General features: G+C 30.8%; 12 protein-coding genes across 12 annotated transcripts, besides 2 other annotated features; 7 read left to right on the top strand and 5 right to left on the bottom strand.

The window, feature by feature from the left end:
- Positions 1-375: 375 nt before the first annotated feature.
- On the bottom strand, positions 376-1,642 carry TVAGG3_1055620 (solute carrier family 35 member F6 family; the record flags this gene model as incomplete). Its single annotated transcript, XM_001312723.1, has 1 exon — positions 431-805. One exon carries the CDS (start codon positions 803-805, stop codon positions 431-433), a length of 375 nt encoding a protein of 124 aa, XP_001312724.1.
- Positions 1,643-2,907: 1,265 nt separating this feature from the next.
- Positions 2,908-4,198, bottom strand: TVAGG3_1055630 (SANT family; the record flags this gene model as incomplete). The annotated part of the gene is made up of 1 exon (XM_001312724.1): positions 3,103-3,573. The coding sequence occupies one exon, from the start codon at positions 3,571-3,573 to the stop codon at positions 3,103-3,105; it is 471 nt and encodes a 156-aa protein (XP_001312725.1).
- Positions 4,199-5,107: 909 nt separating this feature from the next.
- TVAGG3_1055640 (RNA-binding domain, RBD family) lies at positions 5,108-5,792 on the top strand (the record flags this gene model as incomplete). The annotated part of the gene is made up of 1 exon (XM_001312725.2): positions 5,140-5,682. The coding sequence occupies one exon, from the start codon at positions 5,140-5,142 to the stop codon at positions 5,680-5,682; it is 543 nt and encodes a 180-aa protein (XP_001312726.1).
- Positions 5,793-5,918: 126 nt separating this feature from the next.
- Positions 5,919-7,740, top strand: TVAGG3_1055650 (spectrin binding; the record flags this gene model as incomplete). The annotated part of the gene is made up of 1 exon (XM_001312726.2): positions 5,919-7,712. The coding sequence occupies one exon, from the start codon at positions 5,919-5,921 to the stop codon at positions 7,710-7,712; it is 1,794 nt and encodes a 597-aa protein (XP_001312727.1).
- Positions 7,741-7,975: 235 nt separating this feature from the next.
- Positions 7,976-8,013: a mobile genetic element.
- A 1,177-nt stretch (positions 8,014-9,190) lies between these two features.
- Positions 9,191-9,227: a mobile genetic element.
- A 901-nt stretch (positions 9,228-10,128) lies between these two features.
- On the bottom strand, positions 10,129-11,415 carry TVAGG3_1055680 (glycosyl hydrolase; the record flags this gene model as incomplete). Its single annotated transcript, XM_001312727.1, has 1 exon — positions 10,129-11,415. One exon carries the CDS (start codon positions 11,413-11,415, stop codon positions 10,129-10,131), a length of 1,287 nt encoding a protein of 428 aa, XP_001312728.1.
- A 923-nt stretch (positions 11,416-12,338) lies between these two features.
- Positions 12,339-13,250, top strand: TVAGG3_1055690 (beta1,3-galactosyltransferase family; the record flags this gene model as incomplete). The annotated part of the gene is made up of 1 exon (XM_001312728.1): positions 12,339-13,250. The coding sequence occupies one exon, from the start codon at positions 12,339-12,341 to the stop codon at positions 13,248-13,250; it is 912 nt and encodes a 303-aa protein (XP_001312729.1).
- Positions 13,251-13,796: 546 nt separating this feature from the next.
- On the top strand, positions 13,797-16,580 carry TVAGG3_1055700 (uncharacterized protein; the record flags this gene model as incomplete). Its single annotated transcript, XM_001312729.1, has 1 exon — positions 13,809-16,487. The coding sequence occupies one exon, from the start codon at positions 13,809-13,811 to the stop codon at positions 16,485-16,487; it is 2,679 nt and encodes an 892-aa protein (XP_001312730.1).
- Positions 16,581-16,901: 321 nt separating this feature from the next.
- Positions 16,902-18,067, top strand: TVAGG3_1055710 (oxidoreductase protein; the record flags this gene model as incomplete). The annotated part of the gene is made up of 1 exon (XM_001312730.1): positions 17,126-18,040. One exon carries the CDS (start codon positions 17,126-17,128, stop codon positions 18,038-18,040), a length of 915 nt encoding a protein of 304 aa, XP_001312731.1.
- Positions 18,068-19,223: 1,156 nt separating this feature from the next.
- On the top strand, positions 19,224-19,451 carry TVAGG3_1055720 (uncharacterized protein; the record flags this gene model as incomplete). The annotated part of the gene is made up of 1 exon (XM_001312731.1): positions 19,224-19,451. One exon carries the CDS (start codon positions 19,224-19,226, stop codon positions 19,449-19,451), a length of 228 nt encoding a protein of 75 aa, XP_001312732.1.
- Positions 19,452-20,023: 572 nt separating this feature from the next.
- On the top strand, positions 20,024-20,953 carry TVAGG3_1055730 (uncharacterized protein; the record flags this gene model as incomplete). Its single annotated transcript, XM_001312732.1, has 1 exon — positions 20,358-20,876. One exon carries the CDS (start codon positions 20,358-20,360, stop codon positions 20,874-20,876), a length of 519 nt encoding a protein of 172 aa, XP_001312733.1.
- Positions 20,954-21,006: 53 nt separating this feature from the next.
- Positions 21,007-21,910, bottom strand: TVAGG3_1055740 (uncharacterized protein; the record flags this gene model as incomplete). The annotated part of the gene is made up of 1 exon (XM_001312733.1): positions 21,173-21,829. One exon carries the CDS (start codon positions 21,827-21,829, stop codon positions 21,173-21,175), a length of 657 nt encoding a protein of 218 aa, XP_001312734.1.
- A 544-nt stretch (positions 21,911-22,454) lies between these two features.
- Positions 22,455-23,000, bottom strand: TVAGG3_1055750 (uncharacterized protein; the record flags this gene model as incomplete). The annotated part of the gene is made up of 1 exon (XM_001312734.1): positions 22,455-23,000. The coding sequence occupies one exon, from the start codon at positions 22,998-23,000 to the stop codon at positions 22,455-22,457; it is 546 nt and encodes a 181-aa protein (XP_001312735.1).

The raw sequence follows: 23,000 nt of genomic DNA on the forward strand, positions 1-23,000 counted from the left end.
AAAGTTTTTTAAAATAGTTTGAATCAAAGATAAGTGATAGAAATGGATACAATCAAAATAATTCAATGAAAAACATCTCAAAATAATAGGAAAAGTTTTAATTCTTTAGGAAATGATTGCTATGTTTCAAATATCTAACTGTAATGGATCAAAAATCATCATTTAGAAAGAAGATCTCCAAAATTATAATCCTCTTAGAACTAAATAGTGATTTAGCACCGTTGTACACTTTAAAAACAGATCAGTTCATATTTTTGTATTAATGTTTCATTTATTTCTATCGAACGCTGACTCTTTTTCATTAATTTCTAATTACATTTTATAAAGAAAGGAAAGAAAATGTTTTTATGTGTTTATATGTTCATATTAAATAAATTTCCGTAAATATAAATGCTTTTACTAATAAAAAAAAATCAAATCAAAAATTATATTAAATTATTTGTTCGACACTACTACCAGATTCATATGGATTGACATGCATAAGTCGTACATTTGATTGGGGATACGTGAAGCACTTAAACTTAATTACTCCTGAGTAGATTAAGAAGCCGATGAAATAAATTACAGAGCCAATCAAGCGCAGGTAACTGTATTTTGTCCATTTTGTTCCAAAAATCTTTCCATTTGAGTGCAGGATGAACTTTCCATGAAATCCATGATAAATAATGAGATCGACAATCCATGTAAGGAATGATCCAATCATTTCGATAATGGTGTAAGTAATAGCATTTGTGGTTGCTATTGTTCCGATCAAGCATCCGTTATATGTCGTAGAAATTGGAATGTAAATTAAAAACAAAACCATTATGGCAATTGAATGAACTGCCATCATGAATGACGAGCAAAAGTCCTCACGTAGCACGGAAAGTTTATCTTGTGGAAGAATATAAGCGATTGGGTTGAACACGAAAAAATATCAAGAAAAATTGGTAGATACCTTCAACTCCTGTAAGCCACCATGGTGAAACATCGTTGTTATGTGTAATTTTCTGTTCGAAATTCGTTTTAAATGCATGTGCTAATTGAGCTATAATTTGAAGTATAATAGCTGAAGCAACTATCTTCTCATTTGAATCTTGTGCTAAGATAACTGATATGAATACGCAGACGATGCCTAAAAATACTATTCCTAGAGCAAACCATTGATGTCCAAAGTAATGTTGCTTAAACACAAAATAGTTAACAATAACAACAAATAATAGCTCGAAATAACGTAGGGCAATTGATATTGTACCAGAATGTGATATCGAATAAGAATAAAAGAGAGAATATCCGAGATCTGATAATGCTGGTAATAATGCATATAAATAAAGATTAAAAGGAATGTCCTTGAGCCTGAATCCAGAATTCGGAGAAAATTTTCTCCATATTATGTAAATAACAAGGCATAATGACATGCAGAGAGACATAATCAATGTTGCAAACCATGGTCGATTAAAAATTTCCTTTGAGCAGCCTTGAAATGAATAAGAATATTGAGAAAAAAATAAAGTACGCATATAATAACTGCCTATACTGCCCAAAACGCAAAGGGCAATATATGAATTTCTAGTACTTCTTCCAAGATCAAGGGAAATGCCATTATCCATTTTTCTTTACAAATGTCATGTTTATTCGAATCTTCCATGAAGCTTCAATAACGAGGTGCCCATTTTCTATTCTAAAAAATGTATGATATTCATCCTGCTTATTAAGAGATATGGAATGAATTTCGAATTGAAATAAAGTAAAAGCACTCGTATTAACCAAATGTTATTGAAATATATAAATGCACATTTTGTAATATCAATTTAACAAAAACTGAGGCTTTTATCTTAATTTGATTCGCCAATTTATCGGGTGAGCTTGTCTATTTAAAATCAGTTGAAAAATATCGTACTGGTTTTATTGTATTCTTAGGAGCTCTTTATTTTTCCTTACAACTCAATTATCAAATTTGTTTTATGAAAGTGAATCCTGGGAATTACAATAAAGATCAAAGATTCCTTAAATAGTAACTTAGTAGATTACAAGAATTGTTTACATGGAATTCATAAGAAAAAATTCTGCTTTTTATAAAATGATATATTCATAAAATAATTGAGTAGATGCATTACAGCGATAAATTGTCATGCAATTAATATGAAAATTTCTTTTATTGACAGCTTAATAACTGAATTTGATCCAAATGATGAAATAGGTATATTGAATATTTCATGCTGACTCACATATATCAAAAATGATTGGATATTTGCACTCAATTTTTCAATAAAAAAGGCTGCCAATTCAAATATTTGAAAATGCGGAACGGTTTTTGATGGCTTCAATTGAAAAAAGTCTTAAATTTCCAGGCTATTCAATTGATTAAAAATCCAGAACGCTGCAATTCATTTTATGATCCGAATGCACGGAATTTGTTCCTAAACAATTTATTTATATTTCATAGTTTTTGACTACAAAACTATTTACGTCATATTCTAGGACAAAGTATGATGTCTTTTTATTCCTTCCATAAGTGTTTCAAAATACGAAATTCAAACAATGGTTTTCATAAAGCAATAGAATTCTATTTCAAATTTAAAACAAAAAATATGAATTTTGATATTAAAATTTTATTTTGAATCAAAATAGATAAAAAGTAAATAACCAATATATTTCATCTAAAAATATACAATTAGTGAGTTTGAAAAAAAAATCAAAAAATAGAATCAGATGTGGTGAATGGATTTGAATACTAAAAAATTTAAGAAATTATTTGCATTAGATAGAATATGACATATCGATAATATAATATAGCCAAATTTAAATTGAATAGTGAATGTTTCAATTCATTTCACACAGGAACTTAAATTGATAAAAAGTAAAGTAAAATGATTGATATTCCGTGAAGACACATATATACATTAATTTAACGATAGCAATAGAAATAGATTTGAGAAATTGGGTATCGAGAAAATTGGTGTTAAAGCAAACTCAAGCGATTCCTTTGGATCTAAAATCAATGTATTATGCTGATCGATGGTACAGTAGAAGCTTATCAAAATTCCCAAAATAACGATGAATTAAGAAAACATAAATAATCTTTATAAGATACCTTTCAGTATTTCAAAACATATAAATCTATTAGCTGAATATACCACATCCAAATGACATATTTTCTGTATCCCATGATTCAGAAAATTGTTCAAAAATGGCAAACGGATCAAAAGAATCGCTGGAACTACTTGTATTATGGATCTGATTGAGGAAATGTTGAATAGCTATTGTTTCCAAATTATCAATTCTTCTCTTAAAATAGAGTATTCTGTTCCTAACCATCCAACAAGTCTTTGTGCCAATAATTTTACTGATCTTTCCAGGAGAATTGAGCCCCTTCTTCACACAATTGAGAACGATCTCGTCTTCTTCTCTAGAAAAGCAGTTATTTTTATTTGTAGTCTTAATGTTGATATACTCCTTAATTTGTCTAGTATTGTGGTTGAGAATTGTTGCAATTTCTTCGATTTTTTGCTTTGCATCAGGAGTCAAGAACTTTCTAGGTACATTTCTGACCCCTTTCTTTTTTGAACTCTTTAGAGAGAAGCTTCTTCCCATTCTTCAAATAGTGATTGGGCCTTAAATTTTTGAGAAGGAGTACGGTGGATTAAATTTAAATTAATGTGTTGATTTTGTACATCATTATTATTGCGATCATGCTAATATTAATAGAAATTGAAAATGATAGACAGTTTTGATATAAACGATAAAGTTCGTGAATGGGTCAATATAAGGATGATTTGGTTAATCGGTCTTCGACTATATTGAATGATTACGTTGCTCTAAAAGGCCAATGGTTTGATTCAATTTTTGTGAGTATTTTTTCATGAATTTAGCCATTTGTAAACGAAATGCAATTAATCCTGTGCGCTTGTAAAGAGTGCGCTAATTGACGAAATTGTTTTTTGTTTGATTATTATTAAAACTATCGCATCCAATGGAAATCTCTTTTGAAATTTCCTTCGCATTGTTGTAAGGGTTCAAATAATGGTACAATAGGGAGGACTGAAATAGCGCTATCATATTTCGAAAATAAAATTATTGATTGTCAAATTTTCTGTAAAAAATTGTCCTCAGCTTAATCCTGTGCAAATTTAAAAATAGGAAAAGCTACCTATTTTAATCGAATGATATTATTCCTATTCAATTATAGCATATAAAATTGCCGATTTTTCAATATTGTAAAAATAGAAAATTTCAATAGTGACAAAATATTTTGCTTTTAAATGAATGATATCATGCATTAGTTGGTGTGAATAATATTTATAGTAAAATGAACTTTGAATCGATATAATTTTTTGTTTTCAATAAAAATAAATCGAAAAAATTAAATGATAAATAATCTAGATGAATGTTTTTGTAGATTCCTGTATTATTTGAATGAATGCTATATCATTTGTTGAAAGTTATAATTGGTCTTTCTTCATTCCAGAAATTTAATGAAAATAAGACAAAGACAAGAATTTATAGACAATATTATTCCTTTTAGGCTTTGTAGATATATGTGAGCTTAATCATATAAAACGGCTTGATTCGACTATTTTTTTTTACAAAATTTTGTGACCAATCAATTTTTCAATCTGACGATCGTCGAATTTCGAAATTTAACTGTTAATTCGGTGTAGTTTTGGTGTCATTATTACAAATGATTTTAACGATAATTTAAGGTTAATATGTTTTTAGCTCGTTCTTTATTTTATTTGCTTCATTATGCATAATAGTGCATTATAGCTGATGTATATAGGAAAAATCGGATATTTTACCTTGAAATATAGAACAAACGATGATAGTTGACCTAAGAATTCAATTATTTCCTAATATAATGATTTAGCATGGAATAGTATTTAATACTTCGATTATATTAGTTTTCATTGAAATTATTTAGCAATTGCTTCAACAAAAAGTGTTATAAGCCTAGTTATCATCTCTCAGCATTTTATGTCACTTTTATTGTGTTGGAAAAAAAATATTCAAAGAGATTTATAAAAGTTTAAAAATCAAGTAAATTCTGCCTACACATTATATGTAACTTTTATTGAATTGGAAAAAATTTTGTGGAAATTTTATTGAAATTTTTGAATGAAAAGTCTTCCAAAAATTTTATAATCATTTTATTATTGTTTGATGACTTCCACACTCACAAGCGTATTCTTTAAACTTGATAAGTGCGAGTCTAGCGATTCTTATAGCAACCAACTACCAGCAAAATGTTATGCTATGAATGTAATTAAAACTTGGATCTCAAAATTTTCTGGTGGGGAAAATATATCTTTCCAATGCTTTGATTTACAAGAAAGCGAAAAGAGTTATTCTACAAGAATTGAATTTCTTGATCATTTTAAAGCCAATTATTTCAGAAGAAGCATGTCATATAAAGAAACAAAAGAGTATAAGATTGTTGCATTTTGGTTTGGAATTCGAGCTGCACATGAAGTTATAGTTAATGGCCTTCCGCCTAACATTTCTAGAAGGAAAATTTTCAAAGAATTTGAAAAACATGGCGACATTGGGCGTGTAACACCATATAAAGATAATCCCACAAAATTTTGGGTTGCATTTATAAGTTCAAAAGGTGCAAAAAAGGCTATTGATATTGAATCCCCCTCTTTTTGTGGTCAAAAGCTATATATATGTATGTCAAAGAAGGTCTCTGCAAAGTCTGGATAATCAGTGAACTTTCCTTGAGTATTCAACTTCATAGAATTAGTTAACTATTCATAGCTTAATTCTATGAAGTTTGTTTTGTTTATTAAATGTAAAATGGACAAATTATTCCATCAAAATCTTTTTGAAAATGAATTTTTAATTATTTTTTGATGAAAATGTCGTTTGTTTGATAGATATCCATTATGTGATACGATTTTTGACTTGTAATATCGAAATTTTAAAAAGTGACAAAATTAATGGATACGGAAAAGTTACTTGATGAATTTAGGGAATTAATAGATTTTACCGAACTTTTTTGGACTATTGATGATGAAAATGTTGAAGAAATCCTGGATAAGTCCATTGAAGTTGTTAAAAAAGGTTTAATTTCTTATTATACAATTTCAGATATGATAAATTCATTCAGTAATAGGAATTTAAAGCGAGTAAAGGCCGTTATTCAGTATATAACGTTCCTTTTTGCCAAGGTTCCGGAATTTTCTTTTCCCCAAGGATTTAAAATTTATAATAATTTAATTTACTTGATTTTGCATCTAAAATATGGGAGAAAACGCGGAATTTCGAAATCAGATAACATTTTTGTTAGCTTTGACGAATACCAAAACAAATCTATTGATGAAATTATCGATATTTATTATTCCGACAAAATTGATAAAAGCATCATTTTTGACGACCTCGAAGGCCTGCAAAAAAGTAGTGCAGAAAGTCATGTTTCTTTTGATGATAAGATGCTCAACTTATCGGCAAGGAATGGATCGATTAATTGCTTTAAGTACCTATTGTTAAATGGTTGCAACATCAGTCAATCAACATTTGAATCAAGTTTTCTTGGAAATTCATATGAAATTATTCATATGTGCGAAGAAAAGTTCCAAACAAATGAACAATGCATTAAGAATGCAGTTCTTGGCCATCACAACGAAACTGTTAGATATTTAATTGATAAGTACGAGATTGATTATACATGGGAACAAACAATGCTAACATATAATTTCGATTTGTTTTTTGACAAAATTCAGAGAGCAGAAAGTATCGATGAAAGAGATGTAAGGAATGATACTTGCTTGATGATATGTGTTAGATACAATTTATATACCATTGCCAAATTTTTGTTAAGAGATTTCGGTGCAAATCCAAATGAAATTATGACTAGTTTCTTGAATTATCCAATGATTGTTTATGCAAGTTCTAAACAATGGAATGAATTGCTTGAAATTCTAGTCGAGTACAAAGCAAATTGTATGGCAACAACAGACAATGGTAGATCAGCTATTTGGTTTGCCCTCAAATATAAAAACACTCAATCGCTCAAAATTCTACAAAAGAGTGAAGGTTTTTACATAGATAACGAAGATTTCGAAGGAAGAACACCCCTTCTTAATTCTGCCATGGAAGATGATATTAATAATGTGAAATGCTTATTAGAAATTGGTGCGAATGTTAACGCTTTTGATCATTTTCATAAGACTCCATTAATTTTCTCAATTAAGAATGGGAATTATCAAATGTTCAAACTTTTTTTGAATGCTAGAGCTGAGATGGATTTACCAGGATATCATCAGAAAACTCCTTTATTTTATGCTGCCAAAAGAATGAATCTTGATATGATGCAAGATTTAGTTGATGGTGGAGCCGATGTTAATCATCTTAGCAGCCGAAATTCAACCCCGATATTTAAAGCTGCAGAACAAGACTTCGAAGACGGAATTAAATATCTTCTTGAAAAAGGCGCAAAAATTGATATTGAAATGAATGATAAAACAACTCTGCTCATGGCAGCATGTAAAGGAAAATCAATATACCTGATTACATACTGTGTCGAGCATGGTTTAAATGTTAATGCGATGAACAAAAGTGGGAATACACCTTTAATATATTCTTTAAAGCAAAATTCATTGTCCGATGTTCAATATTTACTCAATTACGGTGCTGATCCCAATTTTGGACTTCCATCAAAGAAACCATTTTTCTTTGCACGACATTCTAATTTATTAAACATTCTTAGACAATATGGCGCTCAAATAGAGTAAAAAATAAATATTATTAACTATTTAATAAAAAAATATATATTTTTTAAAAAGTAAGGAAAACTAATGCGAAAAATATTAGGGGCATTATCATTTTTGTCTTGAAAAAAAATATCATTTATCACAGTTATGATTTTATTACCCAAATGATATAAATCACAATTCCTTGCATTTGTACAAATGCATTTGGGTAAAAGTTTGAATTCAAATTGATTGAATTTATTTTTTGCACAAACTGGCTCGGTTTGAAATATCCATAATATATTTGTTGTAAACAGAAATTCATCAAAAGTGACACCTCAGAAAAGCTAAAATATTGAATTTTTGGAACTTTTGATAGAGCACGTTTTTAAATATTAATTAAAGTAAATGTATATTTTGTAAAGATTCTTTTTAATAAAAAAATAAAATTTTGAAGAAGAACACAAAATCTTCTGAAAAAGAATATCACATAAACTCATATTATTTTCTAATATATAACTATTTTATATAAAAATCAAATTCAATGATCTTAAAAGCGAAGGATAAACCTCAAAATTTACGAATATAATGAGTGGGAATATAATGCTTATCTATCATAAAACCATATGAAATATCAATTTTTGCTTTACGCCTAATTTTTGACGACAATTAGCAAAAAATGTTAAATGTTAACACTCAGTCCATTTGAATATGAAAAATAAAATTGACTTTGATTAAATGTTTTTATTTATCATGCAATTCTTCTTGCGACCAAAGATTTGAATAAAAGTTCAAAAAATAAGATAGCTTAAAAAATAATATACGGTAGTGTTTACTAATAGATGAATAGTATATAAATTCTATTAAAATGGATTTGATCCAAAAAAATATAAAACCAAAAATAATTGTTATAATTTAAATGAAGAAGTAATTTAAAACGATTTTATTTATGATCAAATTTTATATATTTTTTTGGATCAAATCCATTTTAATAGAATTTATATACTATTCATCTATTAGTAAACACTACCGTATATTATTTTTAAGCTATCTTATTTTTTGAACTTTTATTCAAATCTTTGGTCGCAAGAAGAATTGCATGATAAATAAAAACATTTAATCAAAGTCAATTTTATTTTTCATATTCAAATGGACTGAGTGTTAACATTTAACATTTTTTGCTAATTGTCGTCAAAAATTAGGCGTAAAGCAAAAATTGATATTTCATATGGTTTTATGATAGATAAGCATTATATTCCCACTCATTATATTCGTAAATTTTGAGGTTTATCCTTCGCTTTTAAGATCATTGAATTTGATTTTTATATAAAATAGTTATATATTAGAAAATAATATGAGTTTATGTGATATTATTTTTCAGAAGATTTCATTCTATATGCCTATGAAAAGTACTCTCAAAACTAACTTTTTCCTAATTATAATTAAATCTAGAATATTGTATTATGCTTAGTATTATTTCATTTTTCTCATTCAATTTAGAATTTACAAATGTCAAAAAATTGAGAGCCGTCACTTTTGATGAATTTCTGTTTATTACATATTTTTGATTCAAATGAATATTCTAATTCAAAATATGAAGAAAATTAGAAATGTGAAATGGCAAAAAGCATGAGACGGAATTTATGAAATCTCAGAAAAACTTGATTCCATAGCATGTTTGAGTAATCACAACTTAAGGGTTTATGAATGTCATTAAGAAAGTGAAATTATCAAATTCCAATCAAAAATAATCGTTAGTCATGTTTTTGCTAAAATTTTATCGTTTATAAAATGAAATGATGAAAACAGAAAGAGCAAACGTTGTAAAACTAAGATTCCCAATTCCGATTTGCTTCTAATTTTGGGGATATGGTCATTAGATGATTCTAAAACAAATGGCTGATATTTTTTTCGAATCTGTCTGCTGAGTTTTGAGATCTTGAAAATCGCATTCAATTTTAAGTTTGATTTTCGAAAAATTTCAAAAAAATGTTGATTTTAAAAATAAATAGCGGTGTAGAAGAATTTATGCGAATTTGAAATAGAGGATATGTTTTGGTTTTGTCAATAGAGTATATTTATATTAGTAAAACTCCTATGGAATTCGAAATTAGCTAAATCAAGTCCGGGGGGAAGGATCATATACCAAAAGTTTTAAAAAAAAGTTTACGTGTCAGATTTAGCTTAGTGGAATAAACAGGTAGACTGAAGGAATGTAGTTCGAATACCATGGTTCTAAGTTTTTTTTCTTTTTCACTTAGAATCATTGGATTTTTAGTTCTAGGTCGATATTGTATATATCTTTTCATAAAACGAGTTGCTTAATACACAATGGGCAAGCTTTTGGCAAAATCAAAACTGAGATAAAAGTTTTGGATAAGCATTATAATTTCCGATTCGAAACTATTAAAGGAATTAAAAAAAAGTTAAGATGCTGTCCTCAATGGAGAACTTGGTTTCAGTTGTGCATCTGCTGGACAAAGCCTTTGAATGTGTTATAGTTGTCGTTGTTATAGACAAGAGTGTCGCACATTCTGAGGTATGTGAATGTCTTGAGGCCTTTGTTCTTCCAGTCAATGCACCTCTGATATGAACCCCAATCATAGACTGCAAGAGCGTTCTCACCTTCAAAGTTGAGACCTGCCCACTTAGCATCGTTCAAGATCTGGCCAACAAGGTATGGTGGATTAGAACTATTACCACCAGCTGTCATCTCAAGGCATGTGAAGCAGACATCAACATTGTGCTTCTTGAAGATTGCCATCATGTCTCTGTAACCATCATAATCATAGAAGTTGTTGAATCCTGCTGTGGCTTCTGCGCAGTGGCATGATGTCATGTACCACCAATGGATGCCAGAAATCTTTGCAGAAAGGTGTGTTGTTGGGAAGATTTCACGTGCAATCTGGAGAACTTTGTCGCCGTGAGTATTGAGCTTTGAAGCATACCAGCTGATGTACCATCTGCCGTATGCGGATGACCAGCCGTTGGATGTGCCATCGCGCCAAAATTCGGAGCCTCCTGGTTGTGTGTTCCAGTCACCAACATTATATGGGTGATGACCCCAGTCAGAATGGCCAGCAGCAACTGCATCTTGTTGTAATTGCTTTGTAAACTCAGAATCATATGACTGGAATTCACCACAGCCTGGATAAGACCAGCCTTTCCATGCTTGGTATGATGGATAACGAAGTTCGCCACATGCACCAAGACCGATCTCAAGTTCGACAATTGAGCCATCATTGAGGTAGTTGTTGAATGTCTGCTTGAAACTGTTCATCCAATCTTTGTAGCACTGGAGTGGTGTTCTTCCAGCTGGTGTAACTGCGATGTCATCGTATGCAATGGAGATGTACTCTTGGTCAACTTTGCCATCCTGGTCGTAGAAGAATGGGTTCTTGTTAGAGTTCCTGATGAAATCTGGAAGATAAATGGCGCAGTCATCACCAACATTGCCTCCACACTGGTGGAATGAGAAAACTGGAATAATCTTCATGTTGCGTGATTTGATGAGATCGAAAGCGCGCTGGTAGCCGGACCAGACATAGTTGCCCTCGGATCTCTCTGTTCTGCCCCACCAGACATCAATCATGATGCCATCAACACCGGCATCGCGGAGCCTGTTAAGATAACCTTCGAACTGTCCTTGATTGACAAAGTTCTGGTTGCCATCTAAAAGGTTAAGAGTCGCCATGACATAGAAGTTGGCTCGACTCTGTGCGTGTGATGCAAAGAGACTTAGCATTTTGGAATAATGATGAGATGTGAGAGAGCCTCAATTTTGGCTACTTTCTATCAAAAAAAGTTTTCAATCACCCGGTAGCCAAAATTCTGAAAAGGTTGATAATATTGCCCTCAAATCGATTTATCCTCAATAAAATAACGATCCATTATCAACACACATCAGATTTTTCTTTATTTTATAAAAAAACGATAATTTTGAACTCAAAAGTGAATAAACATATTTAATACTACTGATTTGTTATTGAAATCAAACATTTGTTACTTTCATTCTATAAATTTCAGATATTTTTGCTTTTTTTCATCGATTTTATTTGATTTCATTTTTTCTATTACCTATAAATTATGAGTCGATGTACTTTCAAATAATAATGGAGAAACAATAATTTTCCCAAAAATATCAAATTTTATTTCAAAAATTGAAATCTAATTTATGTTTTTATTCTTATCCATCCTAACATATTTAAACTTAGACAAAATTGTTCCAAAATGTATTTTCAAATCAATTTATATTTTTCTAAAATTGATATATTGTTATATCCGAAAATAAAAAAGTAATCTTGCGTCTTACGTTATGTGTTTGAGGTAGGTTGAATCGCAGAATGAGAAAGTATGGATATATTTACAAAAAAAAACTTGATTTTCAAATCGTTGTAATTTTCTTTATGCAAGCATGTTAACTTTTATGGCGTTACGAAATACTTGTCATTCCCTGCATGGAATCGCTTTAATATTAAAAAATAATATAGCAGGCATGAAAAATCTGAAATATTCTTCTTGTAAATGCATTAGCTAATACTCTGAAAAGAAGTAGAGATGGTGCTATAACATTTGAGCTACTCCATCCATCACTTTTTTCCGAAATTCGAATTTCAAACTGTCACCTTTTCAATGAAGAAAAATGTATTTATATCTAGAAATTTCTATATGGCAACAATCATATTAGTTACTATAATTATTTACCACTGTGTTTCAGTAATATATTCCAATGAAAAGAAAGACGATTTTCTGACTTCAATAGCAATTTATATCACTATTGGAGCTAATCAAAAGTTAAAGAAAGATTTTCGAGGCAAGTTTTGGGAAACTCAGCTTCCTAATCCGCATTTAGACTGCAAAATTCATTACGTTTCTGATGCACCTTTCAAAATAAATAATATCACGAAATGTCTTGTACCAAAGAGCGCATATATAGATAAAATTAATGATAAAATCTATTGTCAAAGAACTTTCCTTGGGTGGGAACATTTTTTGATTCATCACAAAGAAATTAAGTGGTACTTCAGAGGAATTCATGATACTTTCTTGAATTTAACAAATTTAGCTGATTTACTGAAAAACATCGAGAAAACGCATGATCCAATGAAAGAAGAAATTGCAGTTTACGGAGCCCATGAAGTTGCTGGTAACTATTACCCTCAAGGAGGTGGTGGATTCCTTCTATCACATGGTGCATTGAAAAAACTGTATAAATACAAAAATGAGTTCCATCAAATTTGCCCGATCCAAAATGATGACTTAGCATTAGGTGTTATGTTAGAAAGTTTTCTAGGTATAAATATAAGTGAAAATGCTTCAGACAGGTTCATTGCAACTTGGCCATATGAATTTATCGATGAAATATTAACAAAAAATTACACATCTTTTGTTAAATGTCCACAATACTATAGAATGCATTATAACTCTAGTTATTTGAAACCAATACGAGTTGAATCTTGCGTTTCTTTCCATATGCATGGAATTGATATGGATGTTGCTCTAGAATTACTTAAATCATCTCCAAAAAACCTATTTGTTTACTACACAGAAAGTGCAAGCCCAAGATTTTGTTTTCCATAATCGAAAAAAATCTTCAACGATTATATTAGGTTTTTGTAAGAAAATATATTGTAAAATATCATGTATGTTTATAATTTAAAATAATGTCCTCTATGGAGTTTCTTATGAAAGAAAAAATATTCAAAATATTCCAAAATTGCATTCAAAAGCCCATTTTTACTATTGTGCATTCATGTATGTCTGATAGTATGAATAACGTGATCATAATCAGTTCATAAGTTTTAAATTCTCATCGGATCCTCAAGACGATAACGATAATTTAGATCAAATTCAAAATTTGAAAGAAAAATAATCAATTACCTAATGGATAAGTGTAGTCCTTGTTTAAATGAACGATTTTATTCCGAATTATCGGAATCTTATTTATAATTTTTCCGTCTTGTCTCAATTTTTGAGCCGAATTGAGAAAAGCGAAGGAAATCTATAAAAATCTGAGACTATTACTTGAAAATACTATGTAGATTTATGTTTTCCATTGATCAGAAAATTAAGCTCATCACCGAAAATTAAAAATTGTCAGAAATTTTTTTCAAAAAAACTAGGCATCAAAAATCTCTCATGAATAACTACGCATATTCTTATAATCCATATTTTTATTCAGATGTTAGCACTAGCAATGCCCAACCAAACCAGCAACAGCAGCCAAAGCAGCAATCTCCTCAAACTCAGCAATCATATATGGCAAATCCGTACGGCGATCCAACATTTCAGCCAGTTTACATGCAAATGTGGAATGACAACAATCCAGAACCGAGATATGAAAATCCATATAACTTCGGTAGCGCTATGAATACAAATTTGCCTTATGATAACGGCAATGATGATAAATCCAACGTTGTTGAATCTTACCCACAAAATATTGGCGATAGTACCTACGCTTCGATGATGAGAATGAACTCGGAACCAGAATTAAACCTTAATGATCAAAATCCTGTTCCAATCAACCAGCCAATACATGTAGTTGCTCCAGAACCAGTTCAACCGCCACAGCCCGTAGATGAAAATCTATTTAAACCAGCACAAAATCAGGAAAGAGATCTCGCTCAAGAATTAGGTTTCGATAGCGAAGATCCACCTATCACAAGAGAACCAATTCCTCCAGAGCCTTACAGATCAGATTCTTCAGATTCTAAACCAAATACAGAATTTTCTCCACCAGCTTCTCAATCAGAAGAGAATTTCGTTAATCCTCCAGTTCAAGAGCAACCTCAAATACCTCCACCCGTCGATGAAATTTCTCAAATGCTCGAAGATGATGATAATGAAGAGCAATTAACTGAAATTTCAGCATTACCAGAAACGGTCGATCCACAACCTGCTCCAACTGTTCCTGGAGAAGAACCAACACCACAAAATACAAATCTTCAAGAAGCAGTTCTTGTTGAAGAGAAACCAGTTCCACAAGAAATTCCACAGCAAAACGCAAACGTATATACTCAACAAATACAAGAATTACAAAATCAAATCATTTTATTACAAAATGAAATTTCGGATCTCAAAAATTCTCTCGCTTCTCAAGAAAAATCATATAAAGTACAAGTTTCTACTATCAAAGAATCGTCACAATCGATTATACAGAACTTACAAGACAAGATTTCCTTAAATCAAGTCCAATTCGAAAAGGAAAGAGAAGAAATGCAAGCCAAGATGCAAGTTTCCGAAGAAATTCATAACAAGCAAATCGAAGAGCTCCAAAACGCATCAAAGCAAAGAGAAGCAGCATTTCTCACTCAAATCCAAAATAACGAGCAAAAATTTACCCAAGAGAAAAGTGACATGGAAAATCAAATTGCCAAACTCGAAGAAGACCATTCCAAGGAGAAAACTGAGCTCGTAAACAAGGCCGCTCTATTCGAGCAACTCTACAACGCGCAAAGAGAAGAAATGCAAACAAAAGGTGACATTTCAACAGCAACAATCAACCAATTACAGGAGAAACTCCAGAACGCATCACAAGCCAGCCAAGAGGAAATCTCCAAGTACAAGGCAGTCATTGAAAGACAAGACCTCCAAATCAAACAGTTGATTAAAACTCTTAATGATCAAAAAGTGTCACCAAAAAGTGACAAACATGTACGTGATCTTAGCAAATTCAAGCAAGGCCGAGTTGGTGGTCTTAAGCTTATGCTTGGTACTATGATTGATACTAAGAGAATGGCTTTCGAAACGAAGTTCCAGTCGAAAGTTTTCGTTGACAAAGAAAATGGAGTAGTTGTTCTTCAAAACGTCGACGCGACTGTTACAAACGAAGAATGCTCTTACCAAGTATCAATTCTTGAATGCGAAGGCACAATCAAACAGGCAGGAGCAGCCAATCCCCCTCAGAACTCTCCTTTCGCTTCACAAGTTGTTCAACAACCTCCAAAACCAATCCCTTCTCAGCCACAACAACAACCAGTTCCAAATGATCCTTATTCAACACAACAAAGACCGTTCCCTCAACAAAAACCATTAGATCCTTATTCCCAGCAACAACAACAACAAATGGCTAAACCAAGCTATCCACAACAACAACAGCCAGTTCCTAATGATCCTTACTCTTCACAACAGAAACCAATGACAAAACCACCTCAACAACCAATGAATTATCCTCAACAGCAACAGCCAATGCCATCTGATCCATATTCATCACAACAAAAACCAGGTTATCCACAACAGCAGCAACAACAACAACAGAAGCCAAATGATCCTTATTCATTACAACAAATGAATAAACAAAACTATCCTTCTGATCCTTACTCATCCCAGCAAAAGCCTAACTATCCACAGCAACAGCCAAATTATCCTTCTCCACAAAAACCAAATCAACAACCAAGTTATCCATCTTCTCAACAAGGAACTCAGCAGCCAAGTTATCCATCTGCTCAAAAACCAAATCAGCAGCCAAGTTATCCACAACAGCCAGGAAATCAACAACAAAAGGCGCCGATGTCTAATGATCCATATGGTTCGCAACAGAGGAATTTCCAGTATAATCCAAACCAGCAAAAGCCGCCAATGTCAAATGATCCATTTTCTTCCAATCCATATAACTCTAATTACCGTCCTTCTTCGCAAGTTACTCCACCTCAAAACCAGCAACAACAAGGAGGAAATCCATACACTCAAGGACAAAATTACTCAAGCCAAGGAAATCCAAGTTATTTCAGTCCTCCTACTCAATACAATCCTTACCAGAATAAGCCTGGAAATCAAAGCCAGTATGGTATTTATGACCAGAATAACAACCCATACTAAGTTGGTTTATATATAATAATCTTGTTTATTATTTTTATTAGTTTCGGAAGGAAAATTAATTCTTCATTCTTTTTTTTTTCTATTTATTCAAAGTAAAGTTTATTTTTAACATATTGTCTTTGTTTCAAAGTAACAATTCTTTTGTTTTCTTTCCAAGTTCGATATGGAATTAATCGAATTTCTCTGAAATTACTTTTAATTTCACTTATATATTCAATATCTTGGTTCATACACATTAAGTAAAAGTTTTCAAAAATATTTAACTCGGTTAATCTTTTGTATCTGATGAAATGTAAGATATCAGAATAAAAAAGCAATCAGAAATTCGACTTTCGGATTGAAAACAGTATATACACATAGTTTACAGTATATATGGACATACGATAAAGCTGTGCAACTTTGGTTGATAGCAATTTTTCATAAATTTTCCGTATGAATTCAATTTTTGTGTCTATTTCCTAATTGTTACGGAATAATAAATAAATCCCGTTAGAAAACTATTTCTCCAAATTTTAGTAATTTTATAAGAGATTTGGATATGTTGAGTTATCATAAAAATTTAACCTGTCAAAACCCTATCAAAAATATTTGAGAAATTGAAAGGTCGCCCATCATTTTACAGCTCACTTCAATAATTTATGAACAGAATCCCATCTATTGGTCTTGGAACATGGAAAGCCCCACGCTCAGAAGACTTATTTAATGCTATTTTATATGCTGTGAAGGAAGCAGGATACTGCCATATTGATTGTGCTGCTGCATATCAAAATGAAGACGTTGTTGGTGAAGCGTTGCAGAAGATTTGGGCTTCTGGTATAAAGAGAGACCAGATATGGATAACATCAAAGCTCTGGAATACTAAGCATAGGCCAGAAGATGTTGAAGCTGCTTGCCGTAAGACGCTTGCTGATCTTCAGTTGGACTACTTAGATTTGTATCTCATGCATTATCCAATTGCTTTCCAAGCTGGTCCAGAAAAGTTCCCAAGAAAAGATGGAGTTTTGCAATGGGACGATAGCTGCTCATTCATTGATACATGGAAAGCTATGGAGAAACTCGTTGAGAAAGGATTAGTAAAAAGGATTGGTGGATCAAATTTCACCATTAATGAGCTCGAAAGATTAAAATATTCAGATGCCAAATTGAAACCATATGTCAATCAAGTCGAATACCATCTTTACATGCAGCAAACAGCTCTTAGAAGATATCTTCACGAAGAAGGAATCATTTTGACCGGATATTCAACACTGGGAACTGCTGGTCTTAAGAAAGAAGGTGCACCAGTATTACTTCAAGATGAAGAACTTGTTAGAGTTGCCAATGAGTTGAACAGAACAACAGGCGAAGTTGAATTAAAATTCCTATTAACAATTGAGCCTGGAGCATCACTTCTTGCCAAATCTATCACTCCTGAAAGAATATACAAGAATAACCATCTTGATTTTGAGTTGACAAAAGATCAAGTTGAGCGTCTTAGAAAACGAGAGAGATTTTACAGATGGGTTAATCCTAAAGAAGAATTTGGTCGTGATCTTCATGGTGATGGCTGGTAAAGAGGAAAAAAAATAAAAATATTATAAAAATGTTATTAAAAAAGATTAAATTTTTTCAAATTAATGGATATAACCTTTTCTGTTATATATGATAATATTAAAAATAGCTAGGGATATGGCGATTGCATTGTAATCAACCCATATTCTATCAATTACAATACAGTTACATAATTTCCTGATAAATCAATTGCATAGATCTTAAATTTATGTTTGGTATTTATTCCAAGTCATACATTCACTTAAAAAATTGTATGAACGATTGAAAATGATATTCTAGTAAGGATTTGACTTCTAGCAAGCAATTGATGAATCTAGAGTTATTTGATATTAGCTGAGAACATTATTTTTAAACATATTTGAACTCCTGTAAAATTTATTTTGCGATTTCGCTTAATAAAAAGTATCATTTTTCCGCTGAATAGTATTCAATATTACATGTGTTTAATCCATCACGTGGAAATTTTTCTAAAATTATTGAAGATTTGAAATTCGTAAACAATTTGAGTCGAATATGATGTATTTTATGAGTGATTATAATATGCTATATGCGAACTTTGTTTGAACTTTGTTCAGAAATTATTTTTCACAATTTCAACAACATTTGACCATTCTGACTTTTGACTTTTATTTTAGTATATTTTGATTGTTTTTAGATAGGTGGTATAATTATATTCAAAAAGGGAATTGAGAATTTGAATAACGAGTGAAAAAGCAAAGAGTAAAATATGATAGTAATACTGAATTATCGCAATATGAACAATGCAGATAAGAATTCTTTTGAATAGATTGTTGCAATTATATTTTTGTGAGATTTTCACTCCTATTGAAATTTATGTTTGTGAGATTTTCACTCCTATTAGTATAGCTTTCTTAATTCTAAACATAAAAAATTTGAATAATTTAAATTGTGTGCTTGGGGTAGATAACGTGATTAATTGAAAGTGAGTGTACTCTTTTATGCAAAAAACTATTTGCTTTTCTTACCATTCTACCTAGAAATAATAAAAAATTAAGAGGCAAAAAATACAATGAGATTTTGTGACTAATTTCACAATATGATAATTATTGGATAATTATATTATATACACTAATCTAATCATATGGAGGAAATTTTTAATTCTGAATGATTGTAGAGATTTTTGAGAAAAACAATTCTGAGTATCGTTATGGTTCATTATTTAAGATGAATACCTACAACCATTACGACATCTGCTCAGAGGAAAGTGCAAGCTTCAGCCCAATGACCACAGATCAAGATGCTTCCGATTCTTCATATTCACAATCATTCGAATATCAAGTAATCAGCCTCCATTCAATGGCTCGCAGATTATCAAATCTTCAGAAAGACCAACAGGAACGCAAAATTCACACAAGAAGACATCGCCTCACGACCGATCCAGCTTACTACTAAGTTTCAGAACATTTTATGTTTTGAAGTTCTATCTAGATGGCTTATTATTTGAAATTGTTTGTTTATATACTAAACTTGTATGTATTATTTATATCTAGACCTTTTTCTTTATGTTTTTATGCTTTGTCATCTGACAAAGCATTTGACGCATATCGACTTTTTCTGACTTCGAAGATTTTATATATGCGAACAATAATACTAACAATAACTCAGCGAATAGACTATAAATCTTAGAAAAAATAGTAAAAATCTGCGAATTTTATATTATGATGAAAAATTTTATGAGTGTAAACATGTGTAAATGACATAATATGTATTTGTTGGCCCTAATACTTGTATTTCTGCTGAAAATACAAGTATGTGGCAGATGGCATATGGCCGTCAAAAGTAATAACTTTGGCATAGGACTATCATGACTTGATTACGGAATGAAAAGTTGCTATTTTTAAGAGTATTGGAGAATAGTAAAGGATGGATGATAAAATCATCGACTTTTTGGAGAAATCAAATCTTTATCGTTTTATGCAACATTTACTGAAGTGATATTATGATTGTTCTTGCATAAATATTGCTGTGCTTCTACTTCTTTTCGTGATATTCTCGAATTCAATGTTTGCCATGAAAATTATCTTGGAAATGATGATATTTTCGCCCAATATATCATAATAAAACCAGATATGATACTATAATGACTTGCTAAAATCTCATGAAATCTCTCCTATCAAAGAGAAAGGATCGGAAACATTAATGTAAAAAGTGACAATTATAATTTCATTTCTCATTTCGTCCCTTATACCAAATATTACTGAGAACAGAATATTCCAGCAAGTAATCAACGATACAATAATAGTTGTTAATGCAAGTGGATCATCGGAGCAAATTATAAATAAATCAAAATATATAATAATGACTAAACCAGAAAATACTGTATACCAAGACGAGAATATGTACGATTGGTGTTCAGAATATGAGGATGATCCTAATACGCATCCATGGATATCTTACTATTTGAAATCAAAAAGATTTGAAATAACTGGATACTATTTACGAACAGGTGGTTGTCCTCATGGAACCTGTTACGTGTATACTGAAAAAACTTGTGCTAATTGTTTCCTTTTCAGTTGGTCTCTGCAAATATCAGAGGACAACATAAATTGGACCGAAATTCATAACGTTTCCAGAGATTATGAAATTGTAAGATGTGGTGAGAAAATATATAAATTTGATAAAAAATATTCTACGAAATATATTCGATTTATGCAAACTGAGCCGTTTCCGGGTGGGTTGAATTGTATGGCATTGAACTCCCTCGACTTTTACGGAACTACTTCACCAGATCTAGTATTTGAAGAATCAGATCAAGATATAGATGATGTATCTATTATAGGTCGTATGCCAAAGAATAGACAAATGTCAAATAGATAATGGCATAATAATATGTCTTATATCTCAATAAAATTCAGTTCAAAGATAAATGAAGTAGATTATGTTCCTCAAATTAGGCCACAATTGATAAGACAAAGAATATTAAAACTACATAAAGATAAATGTTTGTATTTTACAATATTTTACTGTTTATTTTTACTTTCCATTTTAATCCTCTTCAAATTTTTGTCATTTTCTGGGAAAAATAAGGATTCAGATGAAATACCTTTTTTTGAATAAAAACGGTTCAAAAAAAGACACAATTCCTTAAAATTTTTGTATATGCATTTGGTATTTTAGCAAACTACTGGAATTTCATTGCTTGCATGAATGATATGGTGTTTTAGAAGATTTTCGACTTTGAAGAAATTTGGTATATTATCTGGTATATTATCTGTATCTTTTGGTCTTTTAAGTATATAAGACTTCTGAACTTTATCTCTAGACTTTAAGAGATAATTAAATTCTGAAATTCCGACATGATCTCTAATTGCAACATAATAATTTCGATTACCAATCCTTGCATAGCAAATATTTGATATTTTCATTCCTTCATCACGAAGTCTTGTTGAAAGATATGCTGCTCCTAGTAGCGGATCATTTAAATTAGAAGCTTCAATAAATGGATTATCTGAATATGAGTTTGATCTATAATCTAGTGTTGGAGGGAAGACTCGAAATGTTTCTAGAATTTCTCTAAGGTTTTCATAATAATGAGATATAAAAACATTCAATAAATATGTTGTTTTAACAACTCTGTGCACTTTAACATTGGTGACTTGTTCAAGAGCTCTAAAAAATGAAATAATTGCACGAATATTGACAAAATGTGATACTCTATCCACCCATTCTTTTCCTTTATCTTCAGTATCATATTTGTCTTGAAGAAATTTAATTTCACTCTGTAAATCTTTTTTATTTGATAATGTCTCTTTACTGGATTTGTAGTGCATAATATGTGGAATATGGTGGCATGGTACTCTATCTAAACTTATATTGAAAATCGGTGATACCTTTGATCTTGATGTAATCATGATAATTGTTTTTTGTTTTTGACTGCAAAATTTTCAAAAAAAATTGAGAAGGAATTCAATATTTTTTGATTAAAATTTACATAAATTATCCATGTTGACATACAAGCAGTTTCTTCTGGTAATATTTTTCTTCCAGATCTGCCCTTTCAAAAAAGTGCAAGATTATCGGTTTGGATGCTTGGTATGTTAAGAAAAAAAATCCAACATATTCAAAGCAAAACTAAATAATTAAGAAGGATCCATAATTAATGTAAATAGAAAATCTAAAATAAAAATAAGGGAGAATTTATAAAAATTTAGGAATTTTTAAAAAAAATTCAGAGTAAACGAACTTTTGTTCCTAGTTTTTGTAGCATATGTAGTCTTCCAACAAGATTATTTTTTTAATTGTCTATATTTTTAATAAAATACTGGTTCAAAATCTATAATTCGAAAAAGTTTATATATAGATCTTCTATATTTTTGCATAGAAAGTAGAACATTTACACTAAATTTCTTTATATCAATACAAATTTTATAACATTATATATCTATTCGATTTTTATCACCAGAACTTTGGAAGTGCTTCTCTGGATAGCTCTGAACTTGGAATTGAAAAAGGATTATCTTGTTTCTTGATAGGAATATTCTGCTCATTTAAAATTGATCTCTTCATTGCTCTAATCATCATAGTTTCATTACGAACTTTATAGAGATCATTAAGACGGTCCATTTCATTGCGAAAGCCATTGTTTGCTGCACGTAAGGCTTTAATCTGTATATTAGAGCAGCGTGTATCAGATTTAATCTGATTCATTAATTCATCCAATCCTTTTTTGTTGGAGAAATACTTTGCGACATTATTTGTTACATAAATGCAGGCCTCGCTTTCAATATCAAATGTTCTGAACTGCAGGTGTTTGGAGAGAAGAATTCCCTTGTGAATATAGTTTGGTAAAAAATTGTCACTTTTGCAAACTTTATCCAGAACACTAATTGAGGAGTTTTTAGTTACCACTACTGTTTTAACACGTAAGGACTCGATGAATAAATGTATTATCAACTTTGATTGTGAATCAAATGATGCCATCTTATTATAAGACGTAAGCAT

This window comes from Trichomonas vaginalis, chromosome I, assembly GCF_026262505.1.
Source record: "Trichomonas vaginalis G3 chromosome I, whole genome shotgun sequence".
Classification (NCBI taxonomy): Eukaryota; Parabasalia; order Trichomonadida; family Trichomonadidae; genus Trichomonas; species Trichomonas vaginalis.